The 22,876-nt window shown below is 54.2% G+C and overlaps 1 protein-coding gene across 1 annotated transcript; it reads right to left on the bottom strand.

The window, feature by feature from the left end:
* Positions 1-376: 376 nt before the first annotated feature.
* On the bottom strand, positions 377-20,369 carry BPHL (biphenyl hydrolase like). The gene is made up of 7 exons (XM_052648624.1): positions 20,253-20,369; positions 14,933-15,036; positions 12,057-12,223; positions 10,502-10,655; positions 6,422-6,553; positions 4,293-4,416; positions 377-684 (listed from the first exon to the last, which is right to left on the bottom strand). Exons 1-7 carry the CDS (start codon positions 20,357-20,359, stop codon positions 597-599), a joined length of 876 nt encoding a protein of 291 aa, XP_052504584.1. The 5' UTR covers positions 20,360-20,369; the 3' UTR covers positions 377-596.
* Positions 20,370-22,876: the final 2,507 nt, after the last annotated feature.

The following is a 22,876-nucleotide window of genomic DNA, read 5'->3' as shown; positions in this document are numbered from 1 at the left end:
CAGAGATTTAACTTGGGTCTCTCCTGCATTGAAGGTGAATTCTTTACCATCTGAGACACCAGGGAGAGAGGCAAGCAGGCAAATTTATCTCCACGGGCCCAAAGCATCCAGGGACTAGCAGCCAGGAGTCTGTAGGGAGAGAGCAGGGCACCATGCTGGCCTTCCTCCCCGGTTTGCTCTGATCCCAGCAGCCCCATGAACACATGGAATCCAGGGCCCTGGGCGGGGGCCGCTTTCAGCTGCCCCACCTCTCTGGACAATGTGATGACCGCAGAGGCCAGTGCACGCCTGCAGCCCTCCGACAGAAGGCAGCACGTGCATTCGGGTGTCTTAAGAGCAGCAGTCACGAACACGACACATGCTTAACCTTACCTGAAAGTAAAGGAAATCACGACGGGATTTATTTAAGGCAATGGAAGAAAACCCCAGTATGAAAAGGTCAGATTCAAGCTCTGCAGCTATGAAAGAGGATGCTATGTCCTCAGCGGCACTGCATGAGGAGCAGTCGGGGGAAGCACAGGGACCCTGGCAGGCAGCTGAGCGGAGGGCGGGCCCGCGGGCCCAGACCTCACCAGACCACACGCCCTGGGACACGGTCACTGGAGGAAGTCTTCCGCCAGCTTGTTGAATTCGTCTGCGAAGCGTAGGTGCAGGTTGTGCTTGCCTTCCGGCATCAGATGTAACCTGAAGGAAACGCTGGTGGTTAGTGGCAATCGTCAGAAAACCCGGCCCCCTCCCTGACGTCTCAGGGAAACCTCACTGAGCAACTGCCCTGTCTTCTCTCCCCTGCGACCTCCATCAGGAGAAAGGGTGAGTCCATCTTAAGGGGAGGCCCCAGAACAGAGACTCGGGAGCGAGAGCCCGAGGCTGCCCCAACAGCCAAGGAGTGCACACGCTGTACTTGCGGCTGAGTCAGGTAAGGGGCGGTTTGACTGGAAACCTGACTGAGAGGAGGACGTGCAACCTGGTGGTTACCTAGGGGAAAAAGCATTTTAGTAAGACTGGTTTTAAGAGAGGATTAGAAAGATGGTCCAGAATCCACCGGACTGGAGCTTCCTGGAATATCTGCGTAGTGGGAAAACCCGCCGAAGGCACCTGAGCAGGCCTGCTGCTGAAGCCCCCAGGCTGCCCTGGGTGCTGGAGGACTGGGTAAGTCTGCACACGGCCGGCCCCACGCAGGGCAGTGCCTCCCTGAGGCTAGGGGTGCCGGCTCCCCCGCCTGATCTGCGGCCCTCAGGATACCCCGGCCCCTTCAAGAGGCGCTTCCTTTCACCGGGGCTCCTCAGATGTGGATGGTCTGCAATTTAATAAAGGCAGGCTTCTCTGAGTTCTAAACTGCGTTACTTACTGCCTAAAACAGTGCAGACATAAAGAGTTTTAAACAAAGGTTCCAGGATATACACGCAGGTCTGACTCGCTCTGTCCACTGTGACCGGATGTTAAAAGGACCATATTCAGGCAGAATGCCAGTTACATCGCCTGCTTCTCTGCTTTCCACAGCAGGGGGCTGGGAGCTCCAGGACCTCGGTGAATGGGCAGGGGGGAAGCTCGGAACAGAGCTGTCCCTAGGCGATGCCGGGTCTCTGGCAACTGACCACATGGGGCGGGGGGGTGAGGGGGTATCCAGGCTGTCAAGATCACCAGCTTGACAGAGGAGGATCTGTGGTTGGTATCTTTCTGAGCCCCTGGGGAAGATTAGTAATGCCATCAGCAGTAGCCTAGGCCTTCCCCAGTCAAGGTCAGTGCTGCTCAGAAGAGAAGGGCGAGCGGCCCTCTAGAGGGACAGGGCTCGCAGGACGCTCACAGCCTCTATCCTCAAGGGACAGAAAGAGCCAGCCGCCGAGGATGCTGGCAGGCAAGGGGGCACTGGGCTGCCCCAGGCCTCCCAGCGTGGACTGAGCTAGACCTTGATGTGGAGCCCCACTTTGAGGGGGCCAGCCCTCTTCCGTGCTTTGTGGAGATCCCCAAGCAGGAAGCAGCGACACCAGCTACGAATCCGTCCACTCAGCCGCGGTGTGGTCTGTGCTCCTCCGGTAGCGAGCTCGGTCTCAGCAAAGAGCACCAGCAGGCCCGAGGGCGCCGCTGACCGACCACCGTGCTCCCCTCGGCTGTCTCGGGCCCTGACCCCCTGCGCCCACACCAGCATCCCGTCCGCAGAGGCAGCTACTCTGTGCTGAGTCTCTGTTCATCTCAGATGTGCACATACGTCCCCCTTCATTCCGCAAGAAGACAGCAGGGAGGGATGGCAGCCACCACCGAACCCACTGGGAAACGGATACAGAAATACACACGACTGTTTCTGGGTGCAGTTCCAGGAGACAAAGGCATTTGTTTTCTACCTGATATCTATTTGCAGGTAAAATCTTTGAGGGGACAGACTGTGTCTTTAATTGTTTCTGGCAAGGAAATGAAGCCCCAAGTTCATGGGAAGCACCCTGCACTTAAGTGGCTCCCTAGTGGTCAGAAGGCCTATGAGCACAGTCGGAGGAGGACCTTGGAGCTCAAGGAATCAACCTTCCTTCTGTGGGTCCAAAATTAACCACCGTGTTTTAGCTTCTTGCCCAACCTACAGGGCGCTCCTGGCAGCAGAAGGGTGCAAGCTTAATATGCCAGCCAGTTTCAGACGATCGTCACAGCAACACTTTCCTCTTGACTCAATTGTTCCACAGAATCCTGCTCTGAGAAAAAGACCTTCCATAAACGAAGGTACTGGAACCATTAACATCTGAGCGGTGAGGGAATATTTTCCTCCCATATTGATGTATTCAGTTGCTAGGAGATGGGTCTGGAACAGAATTCCTAAATTAAACTTTCTTGCAGACTTTTATTGAACCTGACTCTCTAAGAGAACACACGTCGTTTATTATGAGCGTCAGTGTGCAAAAACTTGTCATTTCTGAAGACAGAAGACACTTAACCAGGTCAGAAAGTACGTGATTCAGGCCTCTCACCATCATATTAAAATAAGAGTGTGAGAGGCAGCTGTGTTGGGGGAGGGAAAAAAAAGATCCAGGACTTGTCATTTACTAGCTATGCAACCTTGGAAGATGACCTAACATGTCTCAGCCTTGATTTTACCCCATCTGTAAAATGGGGACAATATTTTTTTCCATGATTTTGCTGTAAAGTATAATTAGACATCATAGTAAAATAAGATGCCTTCTGAAATATGAAATGCTGTTTGGAAACAGAAATTATACAAGTTTATACTAGCGATATTTTACTGCAGGATAAGAAGCATATTTCCCACATTTATAAACTGTCCAAGAAATCTGTCTGTTAAAATCTCTTGTGGAATAAACAGCACAATTAGGAAGTGGAGGGACTGTGTCTGAGTCTACTCGCAGCTCAGGGGCGGTCCCGGCGGGCTGGCCTGCGGTGGGCACTGGAAGTGGCTCACGTCGGGGGCCGAGGAGCATGTTCTTAGGTCACTAAGAATGAGGCCAATTTCAAAAGAATTCTATACAATTCCAGAGACGTCCCGGGCAATGACAGCATCTCTGGAGTGAACGCGCAGGCTCTCAACGGGTCAAGGCTCCCTGGGTGTTTACTGTGGACCCGACCTCCTGGCCAGACACTACTTTCTCCTTCACGGTGTGTGTCGCTGCGTTAGCAGGGAAACGTCAGGTTTATTCGATGTGGAATTTTCATCCCGAAGTAAGTGCCAGCAGAAGCTGGCTCTCACGTCAGCCCGAGTATTTAAACGATAAACTTCTGCTCCAAACAGAAATGAGTGAGACTGGAGGCCAGACTCCGCTGACACATCTCGTTAGGCCCTGCAGCGTGCCTGGGGCCGGTGGGCAGGCCCTGCTCTCCCGTGGTTCTGAGGAACAGGTTCTTCTCTGAGGTGTACATGTTTAAGGCTTAACGTGAAAAGTGTACACCATCATTTTAGGCAGGAAAAAAGCAGGACTCAAAGTTGCAGACAGAATAGGACTGCATCTGTGTTAAAAAACACCAGGACAGGAGGGACCCACAACAGGGCCCAGAGCGGGAGCGTTTACGTGGACGGCAAGGGGCAGGCGACCTGCCTCGTCTTGATTCTACAGACTTGCTGGGCTGGCGGCGCTTCTACAGTGGGAGCTCCCGAGGGACGGACGGCTGTTCGGCTTGATGCCACCAGGGCGGGAGCCCCTGATCCCGCTGCCAAAACCCAGGGCCCCTGGGCCCCTCTGTTCCCAAATGGGGCGGGGTGCACCCTGAAAGCCCAGCCCTCAGCCCTCGCCTCCTGCAGCGCCTCTCGCTTGCGTCCCAAGGCACTGGGGCAGAGCTCTGGCTGCAGCTGGACTCACCGTGACCCTCTCACATGTCTGTGTAAGAAGTCGGCATGGAAACGTGGGACCAGGGGATCCTTCTCGCCGTGTATGATTAAGGTGGGGCACTGGACCAGGGGGAGCAGGTCCCGACAGATGCTCCCTGCAAGACATGAGACAGCTCTCCTGAGGCCCTCCTGGGGCGGGGGGCGGACCCCCAGCCCCGCCAGCGCCTGGCCTGGGTCAGACGGCCTGAGTGCTTCCAGCTCCGACAATCTCCAGCTTTCCTTTTCTTTGTCTCTCCTGGCCTTTTTCCTTTAAGCTCTACTAGTGAACACGGAGTCCTGGCTGATTAAGATTCATAATTTATATAAAACAGCAGTTGAACAAAAAACCTGCAAGTCTTCATATTACTTGGGGCATCTGAAAAGCTTCCCCCTTGAAATACAGGGGCCCCCGCCGGCCTTCCAATTCTGTGTTCCTCACAGCGAAGCCACAGCTTCAGCAGGACAGAAGCTGCCTTCCCACCCGCCCTGCCCCGAGGGATGACGGCATTCCTGGGCTGCAAGGCACAGGCCGGGCTCCTCCGGGTCCTGACCTGCCGTTTCCCTGAATCCGCTCAGACGGCAGCCACGTGGCAAAGCCAGAGCACACACCAGTTCTGTCTGACACCAAACCCGCGACACGTCCCCACGCTACGCTGAGCTGAGCGGCCACAGCCCTGAGGACGGGACAAGGGGCCCGATGCACGGAGCCGGCCCTGTGTGGGGAGAGGCCGTCTACTGACAGCCTTGCTGGAAGATGACTCACGCGATGCTGGATTCTCTGGGACACTTTCTCCCTCCCTTTCTCTTTGGCAGGAGACCTCATTTTTTAGAGTTTCAGGTTTACAGCAGAATTGCAAGGCAGGCACAGGCACACAGCCTGTCTCCTCGCCTCCCCCGTCACCAACACCCCCATCAGACGTCTGCTACAGCAGACACATCACCACCCCGAGTCCGCGGTTCTCACGCTGTGGGTTTGGACAAATGCGGGATGACACGGACACGGCACCATGATACCACACAGAGTGCTTTCACCGCCCTACAATTCCTCTGAGCGGCTGTTCTAAGAGGTGTGCAGCGGGATCTCACTGTTTGGTCTGCATTTTAATTAGGCTGTTTTCTTACTGTTCACTTTTAAGAGTGTTTTGCAGGGACTTCCCTGACAGTCCAGAGGTTAGGACTCCGCGCCTCCACTGCAGGGGAGTTCCATCCCAGGTCAGGGAACGAAGACCCCACAAGCCCCGGGCCCCCGTCCTTCGGGAAACAGTCACTCCTGCCTGTGGCTTGTCTTTCCAGCCTCCTGAAACATATTTCAAGGGCCTGTTTCTATGGGTGGATACTGCGTTTGAACAGGATATACTTGTTTTGAACTTACAGCAAAAAAGAAACATTTGCAAACGTCCTTCTCATTATGAAAGTTCTGACAGATGACTCATTCTGGAAGTGGCTACTGAGGAGATGAAACTGGGCCCTGAATCATAACTGTTTGGTAACTGATGTGTTTCAAGGTCAGAGCCCACCTACTTTCTATTCTTTTGGCAATTAGAAAAATGAGAGATTACAAATGAAAACAGCTCTAAGAACAGACTTTAATTCAGAGCTTCTCTCAGGGGTGCCAGTTCTTGTTACTGGAACACACCTGTCACGGCCAAAGTGACACAACGTCGCTCTGAAGATGGGAAAGGGCTGAATACCCTTTTCCTTGTCCTGACTCCACTGGGGCCAAAGGTCATGACAGAGAGCCCCCTCCTCTCCTGTCGGTAACAGAGGTGGCAGTGGGCTGATGCCTTTAGATGTGAAAAGGGGGACGTCTATGTGGCCACTGTTTGTTTTTGAGTGACCATCCTGGAGTTAGAAGAGCATGCGAGACTTCTGGAGACAAAGGGGAAAAGACCAGCGTGCTACGAGACTCAACAACGTGACCTCCGTACACGTCTGTCTCTGATGCCAGGAGGGTGTGCGGCCCAAGAGCTTGCCTTTGTACACGATCACCCTCTGCTCACGCGTCAGTGTGGAAGGATGGTGGGCGAGCGTGTCAATCCCTGAGGAACTCTCAAGCGTCAGGGGAACTCACTTGGCCTCTCTAACCAGCAAAAGGACCGTTAAGTGGCTTGTGTGACCTACCGTCTGGAAGATGCTTAAATTGCTCTATGCCATCCACCCACTTTTCACAGGTCCTGGCAAAGTATTCGAACCCATAGAGGGCTTCCAGAGGCTTTCTCGTCCTCTCACTCCACTTAGAAACATCCCGGATGCCTGGAAGACAGACAGACGTGTGGGCAAGGATGGGTTTAGTTTCAGACCAGAACTCGTCTGTGAAAACCCCAAGCGCAGCGCGCCTGGAGCCGTGGCGCTGGCTGCTCTGTTGGTGGGCAACCTGCCCCTTCTCCATGTGGCTCGCCAGGCCCCACCCCAGCCGGCCAGGCCTTCCCCAGCACCCCCTGTGCCGCTGCCCAGCACGGTCACGGCTTCTGCATCCAGGGTGAATGCTGAGCGCTGTGTCAGGGTTCCGCCGCGTTCTGTCCCCCACAGTGGCCCTTGGGCACCAGCAGATTCTGACCGAGGGAACGAAATCAGATCTAAAGTAATGGCTTCCATTAAAGGTATAAGACAGAAGCGGGTATTCCCCTAACTGGGGTCAGCAGAGTAAAAATGAGATTACTTATAAGGGTTTTTCTGAATTGCATTTACATACACTGAGAAATGCATAAAATCATTTGCTCCAAGTTCTAACGCTGGAGAAATTCTAACTACTAACTGTCTCACAGAGGACTCTGATCAGAAAGGAAATGGCTTCAGAATGGATAAGCGAATTCAATCCCTTAGCCCAGTTTTTCCATTTTTCTTTAAAACACGGTGACTCTGTGGAGAGTCTGATGCTCCTGAGCACAGTGAACAGTGCTCACCGCGCCCCTCAGGTACAGAGCTGCGTCTGCATGACCCGCCCTGAAGACGGGACCGCAGGGCTCACGTGGCGCGCTGCCCCTGTGGTGGCTGGGACAGGGCCAGGCACCTGGAGGCCCAGCACGCGCGGGGTGAGTGGGCTGCTGCGCGGGGTGAGTGGGCTGCTCGAACTGCTGCCCGGGGCAGGCAGCCCAGCAGAGAGTGCCTGCCGTTCTCCTCCTGCTCCCCTACCCTGCAGATGGGTGCTGGGGTTGATTCCAGAGGCTGAGGACGCTGAACTGCTCTGGGCAGAACTGAGGAGACTTCGGATGGGAGGGGGGATGCAGAGAAGCAGCCTGAAAAGTAGAGGGGGAAGGAGCGAGTGGTGCAGGAGGGAGAGCCAGAGAAAGACCGGGAGGGGAGGAGGGGGGAGGGGAGCGCGGGGGGGGGGGGGGACTGGGAGGGGAGCGCGGGGGGGGGGTGTGTGTGTGGGGGGGACTGGGAGGGGAGCGCGGGGGGGGGGGCAGGGGGACTGGGAGGGGAGCGCGGGGGACGGGAGCACGGAGGAGGGGAGCACGGAGGAGGAAGGAGAGGGGAGCGCTGGGGGAGGGGGAGCAGAGGGGGGAGGGGAGCGGAGGGGGGAGGGGAGCGCGGGGGGGGGGGTACTGGGAGGTGAGGGCGGGGGAGGGGAGCACGGAGGAGGAGGAAGGAGAGGGGAGCTCTGGGGGCGAGGGGGGAGTGGAGGGGGGAAGGGAGCGTGGGGGGGAGGGGAGCGCGGGGGTGGGGAGGGGAGCGCGGGGCGGGGGGGGGCGGGGCGGGGCGGGGCGGGGAGAACAGGCGGCACGGGAGGACGGAGAGGGGAGAGCGGGCATGCGGACAGCTGGCGCGGGACCCTTGGCTCTGCCCTTGGCCATAGAGCGGACCACACCCGCCGCAGGCCCTCCTGCCATGAACAAGGCGCTCTTTCATAACATATAATTTCTGCTGCATCGCTGAAGTCTGCAGTGGTTGATGAAAAGGAGTATGAGTGCGTGCGTGTGTGAACATAAAAGGCAGGAACCCTGAAAACACAGCAGACTGGTATGACAGATAGAATGCAGGGATGCCTTGAGGAAGGGTGACTGCTGGGGGAGGGCGGACACAGCTGAACTGGGGATGAAACTGGGCCTCCCCTGGCACCATCAGTGGTTCCCAGGGACAGCAAGTGGACAGCTCTTTAGGAAAGCATTCTCAGTTTATGCTCACCATTTATTTTGTTTGTTTTCAGTTTTCAGTTCAGTTCAGTTCAGTCACTCAGTCGTCAACTCTTTGCGACTCCATGAATTGCAGCACGCCAAGCCTCCCTGTCCATCACCAACTCCCGGAGTTCACTCAAAGTCACGTCCATTGAATCAGTGATGCCATCCAGCCATCTCATCCTCTGTCGTCCCCTTCTCCTCCTGCCCCCAATCCCTCCCAGCATCAGAGTCTTTTCCAATGAGTCAACTCTTCGCATGAGGTGGCCAAAGTACTGGAGTTTCAGCTTCAGCATCATTCCTTCCAAAGAACACCCAGGGTTGATCTCCTTCCGGATGGACTGGCTGGATCGCCTTGCAGTCCAAGCGACTCTCAAGTGTCTTCTCCAACACCACAGTTCTAAAGCATCAATTCTTCGGCGCTCAGCCTTCTTCACAGTCCAACTCACACATCCATACATGACCAGAGGAAAAACCGTAGCCTTGACTAGACGGACCTTTGTTGGCAAAGTAATGTCTCTGCTTTTCAATATGCTGTCTAGGTTGGTCATAACTTTTCTTCCAAGGAGTAAGCGTCTTTTAATTTCATGGCTGCAATCAACATCTGCAGTGATTTTGGAGCCCAAAATTTTTTCAGATTAAGGGTAAGCAATTATTTGCTGCTAATCAAAAAACCATCTAGTCAAAGCTATGGTTTTTCCAGTGGTCATGTATGGATGTGAGAGTTGGACTATAAAGAAAGCTGAGCGCAGAATTGATGCTTTTGAACTGTGGTGTTGGAGAAGACTCTTGAGAGTCCCTTGGATTGCAAGGAGATCAAACCAGTCCATCCTAAAGGAGATCGGTCCTGGGTGTTCATTGGTAGGACTGATGCTAAAGCTGAAACTTCAACACTTTGGCCACTTGATGCGATGAGCTGACTCACTGGAAAAGACCCTGATGCTGGGAAAGATTGAGGGCAGGAGGAGAAGGGGACAACAGAGGATGAGATGGTTGGATGGCATCACCGACTGAGTGGGCATGGGTTTGGGTAGACTCCAGGAGTTGGTGAGGGACAGGGAGGCCTGGCCGGCTGCGGTTCATGGGGCCGCAAAGAGTCACACAGGACTGAGCAACTGAACTGGACTTACCCGAATCAAAAAACCACAAAGCGATCAGAATCTTTATAAAGCTAGTGAAACAACTAGAAAATTGGAAGAAAAAGGTTAAGAAATTATGCAGAACCCTACACACAGCAACACTGAGATGGAGATGAATAAAAACAGGGAAGTGGAGACTCAGTCTACAAAGTTCAATCAGTCCCTGAAAGGGTAGGGAGGGGAGAGGAGGGGGAGGGGAGGGGAGGGGAGGGGAGGAGGAAGCCGGGGGAGGAGGAGCAGAAGTAAGTGGGTGGGTGGACACCCACTCAGTGAGGAGAACCCCCCAAGGAGGGTTTTTTTGTGTTTTGTTAAACTGACAAACTGGGGAAATGGTTCGGGAGAGGAGGGACAGCCACGGGGCGGGGCTGGGGTCACCGGGGCAGGTGCGGCTGCTGAGGGCCGAGCAGCTCCTGAGCCGGCAGCTGGATGCCCTGACTGGGGGCCTGGTGGGCAAGCCAGCCGCCTGCACGGGGCCTGGGCAGGGACCCCAGCCAGTCCCCGGCACCCACAGTGCCGGCTGCGTGCACTGGAGCCTCAGCGGGACGCAGACAGGCCGTGGCCGGGCCCGCGGGCTGCATCTGCCAGCCCCTCCTCTGTGTCTCTAAGAGCCCTCGCAGTGAGCCCGAAGGACGGCCTTAGAGGGTGTGAGCAGCACAAGAGTTTTTCATCAGAACTAAGGTTTCCCACCGGAGTACACTGTTCCCTTCCACACTCAGGGTGCCTGGATGAGGCTGCAGCTTACACTTCATGTCAACCCCCCTCCTTCCCAGAGGGTCACCAGCACAGCAGGAAATGTAAATACTGACTTCTCAGCCTTTTCCTGAGTGTCACCTCTGGAAACAGGAAACTTTAAAACGCAGCCTGAAGTGGACGACTTTGCTGAGAATGCTTCATATTTCCATCACCTGTGAACACACATCCAAGCAGGGCCAGGCAGAGGGACCTACCCTGGTAAATCTCTGTGTCCTGCTCAGTCACGTAGGCGTTGGCCCCCCAGATCACCATCTTGCTGACATACGAGGGGTACCGTGCGGCCGCGATGAGGGCTGTTATCCCCCCGTCGCTCCACCCCAGCAAAGAGACCTTCTTAAACTTCAGCGTCTGGACAAACACAGCAAAACGCACAGCACGGTTAGGGCTCCTAGCTGCGGAGAGAACCTGAGATCAATAATGCCTGGATCGACACAGCTGTGGCGTGTCCTTGGGTCATCAGAGAGACACCCTGGAGCCCACGATCTGTGACATAAACGTCTCCGCTCGGTCTGCTGCGGTGAGAAGGCCGCTGCCACAGACGCCTAGGCATGCGTACAGCATCCAGTACTGTTCTGAATCAGGAGGGAGCTACATCTTCAGGGTGCACATCTCCCGGAGAAGGACACAGCGGAAATCAGCTCTACTTGGTCGTGACAACGTGTGTGCGTCCACACAGGCCTGAGTGAAGACGCTGAGGACAGGTCTGCAGATCAGAGAGGGCCTCCTGAGAGCTGCTGGAGGGCTGGAGCCACTGCCTCTGGCCAAGTCACTGACTGCAGCTTTGGGAAGAACCGGCCCCAGGAGGAAGCCTGGGACAGAGGAGACACAGCGGTGAGGGTGGGGGGTGCTACTGAACCTCTTGGGAGTCAGCCAGGCTCCAAGAATGCGCTTGACGGGGTAAACGGACAGAGGGTACACCTGAGAGATGCTCCCGAGCAGTTAAAAACTGGATGGCTGGGAAAGTAAGTTAACTGTGTGTCCGAGACAACTGTCGACGGGACTGTAAACTGGTGAGCCTCCTGCGGGGCATGCGCTGGCCCCATCCTGCATCCCCCATCACGCAGCAAGTCATCTCCTAATGTGCCCGGACTCAAACACACGCACCAGGGCAGGCCCACAAAGTCCACACCAGCACTATTTACAGCGGTAGATAAGGGCCACAATGTCCACGCACACGTGTTCACTGCACTTCCGGTATAATCACACACACACACACAGCAGCAGCAGCAGCAGCAGCTTAGAAATAATGTATCTACCATCAGAAGACAGGGGAGTTAAGACACAGTGTGTCCACACAATGGAATGAATACTGCCTATTATAAACTGAAGTATCTCTGTATTTATTAACATGGAAGTATCTCTGTGATAAACTGTCCAATGAAACAGTAAGCTGGAAAACCTTTAGGGATAGAAGGATGCCACCAGTACAAACTGAGTATTTATATATGTAACAAGGCCGCCCAGAAAAGAAGGGCCTCAAAGCCTGGAAACTGTGTATTTATATATGGAATAAGACCGCCCAGAAAAGAAGGGCCTCAAAGCCTGGAAACTGTGTATTTATATATGTAACAAGGCCGCCCAGAAAAGAAGGGCCTCAAAGCCTGGTAGCAGTGTCTCTAAGCGCTTTCCCCTTTGCATCTCTCTGAACCCTCTGAATGTCCACAGGAGGCACCCTTGAAGAAACAGGAGGCAGAAGCAAAATGAGGACAGCAGCCTCCTTCCTCCCCTGAGCTCCTCCCTGAGACCCACCTTCATCAGATCAACAGCATCTTTTGCATCCCGCTCAAAGAAGTCCACTGGGAAGTCCCGATCGGGGGGGCGGGAGTGTCCGTATCCTCGGGGGTCCCAGGCAACCACCGTGAAGAGCTTCTTATTCAGCTTCTCAATCTGAGGTCCAAAATCCGTCTCTCCACTGCCTATCAATAAAAGTGGCCATCTGGTTACACTCCAAGAAACGCTGTCATTGCTTCAAACACACTACAGCAAAAAGAAACAGGGGACAATGTAACTGGTTTCTAGTTAAATTAGCAGCAAATATGTAACCAGCAAAGCAGCCTGGCAGAGAGGGAACCCGGAGCTTCCTCTCCCACGGGAGCTCAGACCTGCCCCCGCCTCTCCCTAGTGGCTACTCAGAGGAGGATGCAGTTCTTCCCTTGGTCCTGTATCATTAATATTCCAGCACGCTTGATATCTTTTCAATTTAACCATCCTATTTAAAAAAAAAAAAAAGGACTCATGAAACTGCCTAGAAATAAACCTACTGATACAACGTACTTCTGGGTTACTCTTTCTTTTTTTAAAATGACTGTTACAGATGAGAGAGATCTTAATAGTATCTGTAGACACATTAATGAGATTTGATCCAAATTATTCAAAGCCAAATTCTAAAATTCCAGACGTCTTTTACAAAGCTAATGAGAATAGCCCTGGAGATTTTATTTTCTGGTCATAACTAGAAACCAGAAAATTAAACTAAAACTCGGAAATGATGGAGGGCAGGATACGGAGGGAATAAATCAGTGTGTTTCACGACAACAGTGTGTGAATATTAGCAAGTAGAACTGTTCTCAAGCCAGTGGTGGACTCGACTGGCAGGCAGAGGTGCCCAGTGAGGTCCACACAGTGTAGGAGGCCAGACTCCCAAGAAGCCCAGTTCAGGGGCAAGTCAGCATCGCATTTCTAAGCTCTGCTGGGTTTCTAAGGACTCACAGCTCTGGCCACACCTTGCTTCACAAACTGGTGATTATTAGAAAACGTCTTTCAAGATTCTGTAGGATCATTTAACATCATCAAGGGCCGTCACTCTCCCCGACAAAAGGTACCTTCTCAACACCAGGTAAACCATCCAGAAAACCCAAGCCAAGAACAATCTGGATTTCAGTGCACGCCTACTGCTCTGACATCTGAGGCTGCTCTCGTGATCCCTGAACTGGAAGGACTTCCAGGGAACCGCCCTGCAGGAGGGGCAGAAGGTGGGAAAAGGCAGCAGTGGAGCTCAACACCACTTTCGGAAACAAGACACACGCTTTCTGGCACACATCTGAAGACCAGTGCAAAGAACACGAAAACCTTAAAAAATTACTTTACAGAGTAGTTACCGATATATGATACCCGAGAAGGAAGCATATCAACACGGGGTGCCCGTGGGGAGGGGAGCTGAAGTGCTGGGGGACAGCAGTTCAGGGGAGAAACTTGCTGTTTGATTTTTGAATCAGGTTACTGTTTTACACAAGCAAAAATTAAAATTGCCAAAAGCTTTTTTGCCAGGATAATGACAGCAATATTGAACCAATGGCCATCTACACTGGCAAACTTCATCGCTTTAGCTCGGGATCAACTACTGGAGTAAAGGTCCTCTTCTATTACACTAGCTCGAGGGAAAGATACTAAACACTGTCTGGACACAGATGCCTCAATAGCGGCAACAATCAGCTGAGGCTACATCAGCTGGAACCATCATGTAACTGAAAAATGTTAGCACTTTACTTTTAGGATAAAGCAGCAAATCATAAGGAAATAAGTATATGATGGGACCACTTAAATAAATAAAAAATAAAAGTCACAGAAACCTTAAAATCAAATTTGAGATGCTCTGGGATCACTCGAAACTCCCCTCCTGAACTTTCTACACCTAAACTTCTTACCTGCAGGAGGCGATGGTGATCCATCTGGCTTTACCACGCTCCGTTCAAGCCAAAACTAATTCTGACCTTCAGAAAGGCTGTGAAAGCCCAGCTTTGCTCTTTGCTCTTACCTTAGCTGAATACACAGTCACACACAGCAGGGAGATCAGTCCAACTTTTAGCGGCAGAAGTCTCACATCCTGGAACCCCTCAATTCCAGGCAAACTGGGCCAGCTGGTCACCTACTCACCTACTCATTGCCTGCCTTCCCCCACCCCTTCCTTGACTTGTCATCCCCAGGCTGTAGGAAGGGGTTTCCCTGGTGGCTCAGCTGGTAAAAAATCCACCTGCAATGCGGGAGGCCTGGGTTTGATCCCTGGGTTGGGAAGGTCCCCTGGAGAAGGGAAAGGCTACTCACTCCAGTACTCTGGCCTGGAGAATTCCATGGACTGTATAGTGCATGGGGTCGCAGAGTCAGACACGACTGAGCGACGTTCACTTTCAGGCTGCAGGAAACTACACTGGACTTCCGTGGAGAAAAGTGGGTATTTAAAGGGATGAAAATCGCGTAAAGCAGAAAGGTATCTTCGGGGCTTCCCTGCTGGCTCAGTGGTAAGGAGCCTGCCTGCTAATGCAGAAGACACGGGTTCGGTCCCTGAGCCGGGAAGATCCCACATGCTGACCGGCAGCTAAGCCTGTGAACCCTAACTCCAGCCTGTGCTCGGCAAGAGAAGCCGCCACAAGGGGGAGGCCAAGCACAACTAGAGAGCAGCCGTCGCTCACTGCATTCGAGAAGAGCCCCAGGGCAGTGAAGACCCAGCGCAGCCAGAAACAGGTAAGATTTTGAAGAAAGGCAGCTTTCTGGGTCACCTAAAGTTGACTGCACAAAGGTTACAGAAAGCACCTCAGCAAAGCACTAAGGCTGCCTATCAAGCCCGGGCATCTGGGACTGGGGGCCGAGCACAGGGCAGCGCGCCGGACACGCCACGGAAGCCCGCGCACCCAGCATCCCCGGGAGCAGCAGGACGGCGTGCTCTCCGTCTCCGGTCCGCAGGTAGTGCAGGTGGACGCCGTTCACCTCGGCCTTGGCGGAGGTCACGGAGGAGCTGCAAGAGAGAAGCCCCGACCCCAGAGGGCGACTGAGCTTGCGGGCCAGCCCGCCCCAGCACCCTCCCCGGCCCCTGGTCATCCGGCTCTGCGCTTCAGTTTCCCAAACCCAGCAAGGGCGGGTCACTGCAGCACCGGCTCCGGGCCCACCCACGGGAGCCCTGGCAGGCCTGCTGACGTCAACAGGCCCACAGCCCCGCAGCTGGAGGCAGGGCCCCCTCTGGGGGAGGCGAGGTGGGCGGGGCGCCGGCACAGAGCCTGGAGCCCCTCGTCGAGGCCCTGGCAGGTCCGGAGGAGCCACCTGGACCCTCAGCTGCACAGGCAGTGATCCCAAGGGTGACGCGGGGCTTGGGGTCCACAGGCTGACCTTCTGGCCCCTGGCCTCTCTGTCTCTAGGCAGCCGCCCTGGTCAAGAATGCCTGTCTGCTCGGATGTGGCCAGACCGGTTTGTAAGATGCAGAGATGTCTCTGCACTGACTGTTAAGTAGCCGGTCTGTGTCTAGAGTCCGGCACCCCGCCCTCTCCTTGGCCCAAGACCTCCCAGGCTGCAGCACCTAACCATGTGTTGTCCTGGGGGCTCTGCGCTGGACAACCCCTCAGTGACTGTCCCAGAAGCTCCAGGACCACTGCACCGGGACCCCGAGGAACAGCGCACACACGGCCTGGCCTCAGGCTCTAAGAGCCTCCCAGCAGCTCCCCAGACGGCCGGTGACACGCAGGAGGGCCATGAAGGCACACCAGGGCAGATGCTGGCAGGCGCAGCGAGTCAGAGAACACACAGGCCTGGGTGGTAGTGAGACTGACCTAACTGCAGGCTCACAATTCAGAGAGATGCCGCAGGACCCCTGGGCCGGGTGGAGCCTCACGGACCCTGCTGTTACTCCTTATTAACATCCTGCTCCTTGGACAGCTCCAGGACCAGATAAAACCGCACAAGGCTCTACTCCTAGAGTCATCTCGGGAAACAATGGTTTATTGGTGTTTCCTTTGCCCCCGGCCATCTGCAGAGCTGTGTCTGCACACCCTCAGGGAGGGGAGGGTCTTGAAGGAAGAGAAGCGGTCACTCTGTCCAGCACAGGAACAAGGCGGCTCCCCAGACAAGACACTCGGCGCTTGCGCAGCTCAGGGACTGCTCCTGCTACTGCTCGAGCCCGCAAGGTTCTCCAGGGCCCCTGCCTTGCAGCGTGAAGGACGTCTCCTAAAGGCGTTCTGCACAGGGAAGGTGTCACATATGACGCGCCCCCGGCCGTCTCTCGCCATCTCCGAGCCCCGGGGCTTTCACGACTGGGAGTTGCGGGCTCTCAGGCCTGGGAGCCGCCTGGGGCCTGGCTCACACCGACTTCCCTTTTGTGGTCTGTCCCACGTCTCCGCTGCCAAAAGCCTCTCACTTCCCTGTGCTTTGCCCTATCCATGTAGATTCCCCCATGCCTAAGCACACGGAGATACAAACAGGCCATCCAGACCAGGGTGGATGGGTGCTCAGTGTCAGGGGAGGGTTGCTAAGGCAGAGGACTTTGAAGGTGGCTTCAGAGATGAGAGGCCCTGTGGGGGCTGGTGAGAGGCACCTGGAGAAGGGTGGAGAAGTGGCTTCTGAGATGAACTTCCAAGATGGGCAAAATGCTGGAGAGAAAATGGGGTGGGGAGGGTGCTTCTAGGAGAACGGGTACACTCGGGGCCCAGGAGTCAGGGATACACGTGGAGTGAGGCAGGTGAGGTTGGGCCAGCAGGAGTGTGAGCACGGAGGCGCAACAGTCAGGCTAGAGGGCGACGGGTGTGCCCCGGGGGCAGCGGAGGCTCCGGGAACCTTGCCTCCATCTCCAGGCTGGAGACACAGAGGACAGAAAACTGGACAAAAGCTGATCAACTTAAATGTAAGAAAAAGGTTTCCTTTTAAAAAATATTGATTGAATGACTTTCCACATCGATACACTTGCAATGAGTGTTGCATTCTCCCTTCAGCAAATCAAAAGGCTCTTGGATGGAGGTCAGGCCCCAGAAAAAGTTAGAAAACTTAAAAGAACAAAAATGAACCTCTTTCTCTGGGGCTTTACTCCTCCACCACTTTCTCCCTCCTATTACTCGCTTCTCTAACCTAGGTGTTCTTAAGCAGGGGTGTTCATTAGAACCACCTGAGGAGTTAAAAGCTACAGCTGCCCAGGACGATCCCGGGAGGCCCGCTGCCCGCTGGTGTCTGTGGGGCAGGGCCTGGCACGCGCTTTCTGAAACGCTGCTGCATCACTCACCCATCCATGTACATCCAGAGCCCCTACTTTGTGCTGGGCACCCATGCTGCCTAGGGGTTGGCAGAGAAGACCAGTCTGCCAACTACTGATATTCTGACAGAAGCTGCGGAGACAGGAGGCCTGGGGCGCACACAGCAGACACAGGTTGGTGCTTTCCACACCCTAACACGCCTGCCCACGCAGCCCCCTCGTACCTGAGACCACTTCCTGCCCCCATGATACCCGGCGCGGGGGTCGAAAGCTTAATTTTAACCTTCTGGCAAACCTTTAAATCTCCAGATGCCCAGGCTGCACTAAATGAAGACCTCTGGGATGGGATCAAGGCATCTGCATTTTTTAAATTCCCCAGGAGAATCCAATAGACAACCAAGGATAAGAAAGGTTATACTGAATTCATTTCGGAGGAGAGAAAAATTCAGCCTCCTTTTTAAACACAGTCTGGAAAGCCATCCGTCTCACGTCTGTCCTGCCCCTCCTCCTGGGAGGCTGGACAGACAAGTCTGTGTGTGAGCGAGGGTTGGGGGCGGGGCAACAGAGCAGCAAACCCCTCAATGAGGGAGAGGTGACCCCAGGGCTGGCAAGGAGAGCGAGCCGTTTGCGGCAGGCAACTCCAGCAAAACTAGCTGGTCAGTTTAGTTATTAAACTAGATAATGTCCTCTGATGATGCACATTACCAGCAAGGAAGCTGAGTGTTAGGAGTTTAGGTCACGGGCCCCAGTCACCCTGCTTGCTGAGTGTTAGGAGTTTAGGTCACGGGCCCCAGTCACCCCGCTTGCAATTTGCAAAGTTGAAGCAAGCACTGGCATGGCACACTCAGCTCAGAAATAAACACGGGAGCCGCCTCGTCAGATACGTCCTCATTCTGAAAGTCCAACATATCCTCTCTACCTTGTATGTTCAGCTATTTCCTTTGTATATTTTTTCTATTTATTTTTAGAAATGAATTTTAATTGCAAGCTAATTACAAAATTGTAGTGGTTTCTGCCATACATTGACATGAATCAGCCATGGGTTGTAAATTTTTTTCTAAAGGGACTGTTAGCCACAGTGAACTATTAGCAACATCAAAGTATTAGCTTGCATAAACATGAATTTTGATGACTTATTTTTACATCTTTCATACATTGTATTATTATCTAGATATTCATATTTGTATTATTAATTGTAACTGCTAATTACTTAGTATGGGGGCTTCCCAGGTGGCACAGAGGTAAAGAATCTGCCTGCCAATGGAGGAGACGAAAGAGACGCAGGTTCGATCCCTGGGCTGGGAAGATTCCCTGGAGCAGGAAATGGCAACCCACTCCAGTATTCTTGCCTGGGGAATTCCAAGGACAGAGGAGCCTGGCGGGCTACAGTCCATGGGTCGCAAAGAGTTGGAAATGACAGGCCTGTAAAATTCACTGTCTCAAATCCTGAGGACAATTTTGCAGGGCGTGAGGCTCAGAAAGGTCACATAACTTGACTGTGTACATGCTTTTTCTTTAACCGCACTGCCAAATGGAGTCCCCTGCAGGGCTGGACACTAGGCCAGCACTCACCCTGACTGCTGGACAGAGGCAGGGGCAGGTGGGTCTCTTCCCCTCAGGCAGAGTATCCCCAGATTGAACCGGAAGACATCTGTCTTCAGGTGGGCTGTTAGGCTTCCTTATTAATACCGTAACTGCACATAACATACAACTTCAGGTAGAAAAGGCTTGGTGTGGAAGAGGGCAGATGTACACAGAAGCTTCTGGAACACAACTCAATTGTGGGGTGGGGCACCCGCTGTTCTGAAGCCACGGTCTTACAGGAGTGCTCTCACCTACTTACACAAGCGGCACTCTTGTTTCAGGGTTAATCAACACAAATCAACACACTGCTTGTTTGGCCCATCACAGTGAAAGTGAAAGTGAAGTCGCTCAGTCCTGTCTGACTCTTTGCAGCCCCATGGCCTGTAGCCTACCAGGCTTCTGGGTCCACGGGATTCTCCAGGTAAGAATATTGGAGTGGGTTGCCATTTCCTTGGTCAGATCAATTTCAACTGCATTTACAAAACGGCAGTTCAAAAGCCAGAGAAACCTGTTTCCCAGGGATATTTTAGGGCAAATGATCTGCACTGCTAAGTGGATGAGGCCTTCTTGCAACCATTAACCAACAGAAACAGATACTGGTGCAATCACAGTGACCTCATTTCAACCCCTTTCTGTAAACAGGAAACCGGATAGACGGGCATTTTCCAGCGGACTTACAGAGTGCAGACACTGACATTATTTTCCCATCTGTATGAAAACAGTTCTGAAAATCTAGTAGATCGAAAATGGTAACAACATCAAATCCTAAATTCAAGACCCAATAAATCACAGTATGAAAGCGGAAAGCTGGTCAGACCTCCTCTTTTGCCTTCGGAATGGACGCTTCCCCATCAAGCACAGTGAAGCTCTGAAGGCCAGGTACCCGCCAAGCGTGTGCGCAGACACCTTCCTCGTCAAGAGCGGAACTGACCCGCCGGCAGTGAGCAGCGACCGCCCCGCGCGCGCCCCCGTGACAGGCCACTATCACCTGGACCAGGGGCGCCCACTCTGGGGCTGGGGCTCAGAGGTTCATCCAGGGGCTGTCTTCCCTCAGGTGTGTGGCGGAGGTAGGAGGAGAGAAAGGCAGACTCTCGGGCGTCTCCACGGCCTGCACCCCTCGGGGATCTCCCGGCCCCGCGGGTGGGTCTCCCGCACGTCCCAGCTCGAGGTCCAGCCCGCGGCTCCGAGGGCTGACGCGGGGCGGACACCGCAGGCTGGCCCCGGAGCCAGGGTCCGGGGTTCAAGCGCGCCTCCTCCCTGGCCTCCGTCCGCACGGCCGCGCCCGGGGCACGGCTTGACGGGCGAGGCGCCCTCGCGGCCCCGGCCCGGTCGCTGGCCCCTGGCCCCTGCCCCCTTCCCGCCGCCCCGAGCGCGCGGACGAGGCTGTGGGGGGCCCTGGAGGGGAGCGGCGCCATTACCCGAACGCGGCCGCGGGTCCGGCCCGGGGGACTTGGAGCCCGGGCTTCAGCGCTGAGAGCAGCAGCCTCAGGCGCCGCGCGGCCCGACCGCCCAGCGTGGCCGCCATGGTGGGTGCCGGTGACGGCCGGGGAGGGCGCATGCGCCGCGTCTCCCGGAGCCCGTGAGCGCGCACCGCCGCGAGCACGCATGCGCCCGGCCAGCGGCCGCCCCGAGTTCGCCCCCTTCCGCCCCGAGCACGCATGCGCCCGGCCAGCGGCCGCCCCGAGTTCGCCCCCTTCCGCCCCGAGCACGCATGCGCCCGGCCAGCGGCCGCCCCGAGTTCGCCCCCTTCCGCCCCGAGCACGCATGCGCGGGGCGGTCTGGACGCTGAGCTGGGGACGCGGGGTGTCTAGGCGCTCCCTGGCCGCACCTGTGTGCGCGGTTCCCGGGGACACCGGCACAGAGCGTCTCCCCTGAGTGCCAGCTCTAGCCTAACGGGGACCGGCGTCTCGCCCTCGCGGAGGGGTGGGCTCGGGGCCGCCAGCCTGACAGCTGGAGGGGACTGGGGTTTGCTGTGTGCGTTCTTACACCGGCCCACACCCGTGAGGGCCCCTGCTCTCGGGGATCCCGGAGATCAGGGCGGGCCAGCGGCGGCTGGAGAGCGGTGCGGGCGGGGGCCCGGGTCTCGAGAGCTAAGCCGCGGGGAGCCTCCGATGAATCCCGCAGACAGGCCGGGGCTCCCGCTTCTCGGCGCTGTGGCGGGAGCAGAGGGGGGCGCCGGGTGCGGAGGATGGGGGCTGTGTCCGCGTGGGGCCCCTGGCCGCCCCCGGGGCGCGGGAGCGGCGAGGACCGCAGGCTCGGTCGTAAATGGAGCCGCGTGTGAGTCCAGATCAGTGAGGCCCGTGCGGCCCCGGTGGGAAGCAGGTGGGTGTCGGGCTGGGCCGGAGGCAGGGTTAGTGTCTAATGGGGCAGAGCCTCAGTTTTGCAGGAACGTGGCAGAAACCATGTGAATGTGTTTAGGGCTGTACACTTAAAGACGGTTAAGATGGCAAATTTTATGTGTATTTCACCACTGTTGAGTGTGTGTGCTTCTTAAGACCAGTTCAGTCTTTGAAGATTATAAACAGTATTTGCAGCTGAAGGTTCCACAGGGAAAATGAAAAACAATACCCTTTGATTGTGGCTGCTCTCTCCCTTAACAGAAAACAACCGCACATCGGTGGCTGCTGTTCAGCCTTGTCTTGATTTGGAGATTCCAGCAGCTTCCTTGCATTTTATATTACTTCTCCTGGAGACCCTTTCATTGTAACAATCCTCTGTGCACAGTGCTTCCTGGTGTTACAGCCATGGGAAGTTGTATTACCAGCAGTGTCCTCCCTGACCCATGGGAGTTTCTTGGCAGTAAAGGGAGGTTTGATTTAAATACCGACTATGATAAAATGTCTTTTCAACATAAAGCTGTCACATCAGTTTCCTACACAGAAGGAAAGAGAAATATGTAATGTTCCAGCTACTGTTTTTTGACTATCAGAATCTTAGGTGGGGTCAACATTTCCTTATTTTTTTTATGAAATGTTGATTGGGATTTCTTGTCAGAGATGATGAGGGTTAAAAATAATTGTACAGTTTTAATACCAGTTATCCTACTGGTCAGCAAAAATGGTAGTGCTGAGGTCTTAGGCTACTGGTGTCAACTAATAAAAACCTACTGTATAACACAGGGAACTCAACAGTCTATAATGACCTAAAGAATCTATAAAAGAATATGAAAAAGAGTGGATATATGTTTAACATTCACTTTGCCGTACACCTGAAACTAATGAAGCATTATAAATCAACTAGACTCCAATAAAAACTAATTTTAAAAATACTATTTTTAGGGACTTCCCTGGTAGTCCAGTGGTTAAGACTTTGGCTTCCAACGCAAAGGGGTTCAACCCGTGATTGCAGATAGGATCCCACATGCCTCTACACCAAAACATAAAAACAGAAGCAATATTGTAACAAATTCAATAAAGACTTTAAACATGGTCTACATCAAAAAACATCTTAAATAACTTTTTTGCGCCAGGCACCTAAAGTGAGATGCATCATCTTATTTTAATCCTCACGCCTACCTTATGTCCTAGCACCCTATTTATAGATGAGGAAACTGAGGCTGGGAAAGGTCAGGAAGTAGGCCCCAGGTGCACGGCCAGAGTGGAACTTGTGCCTGCTTGATTTCAGAGGCCTGTGTCTGGATTATACCATAGAACTGGTCCTCCAGTGATGTCTTTGTAATCAGATGCTTCTAACACCTTGACTGTATACAGACCTATTCTATTTACATGATTACTGTAACTAGAAAAGCTTTTTAAACTATTTAAAATGTGTTGTGAGAAATAACTCCTTTTCGTGTTGCTGAAGATCTAACTTCATTGTCTGGACCCACAGCAAAGATTATCACGACAGCAACAAGCGGGGACTCTGCTAGAGCAGGGTCTGCCGTCTGGGAGTGGGTCTCACTTAGGAGTATCAACCTCAGGGTCTGGATACCTTTCTCAGAACCAAGAACAGGTTGCCTTCTTTCTCGTATTGTAGTCTGTGTCGTCCCACTTCGTTGATTCCTGCCCAGGACGAGTGTTTTTGTGGCGTTTGGGCCTAA

This window comes from Budorcas taxicolor, chromosome 11, assembly GCF_023091745.1.
Source record: "Budorcas taxicolor isolate Tak-1 chromosome 11, Takin1.1, whole genome shotgun sequence".
Lineage (NCBI taxonomy): Eukaryota > Metazoa > Chordata > Mammalia > Artiodactyla > Bovidae > Budorcas > Budorcas taxicolor.
This window is presented reverse-complemented; position numbering and strand designations above follow the sequence as displayed.

Bases quoted from the DNA above. Each gene is read 5' to 3' on its own strand.
- BPHL (XM_052648624.1), bottom strand. From the start codon at position 20,359: ATGGCGGCCACGCTGGGCGGTCGGGCCGCGCGGCGCCTGAGGCTGCTG. The intron at 12,224-14,932 runs GTGCGCGGGCTT...TTTTATTGATAG, and splicing joins GCTGCTCCCGGGGATGCTGG to GCAGTGGAGAGACGGATTTT. The intron at 6,554-10,501 runs GTAGGTCCCTCT...TCTGTCTTCCAG, and splicing joins GGACACAGAGATTTACCAGG to GCATCCGGGATGTTTCTAAG.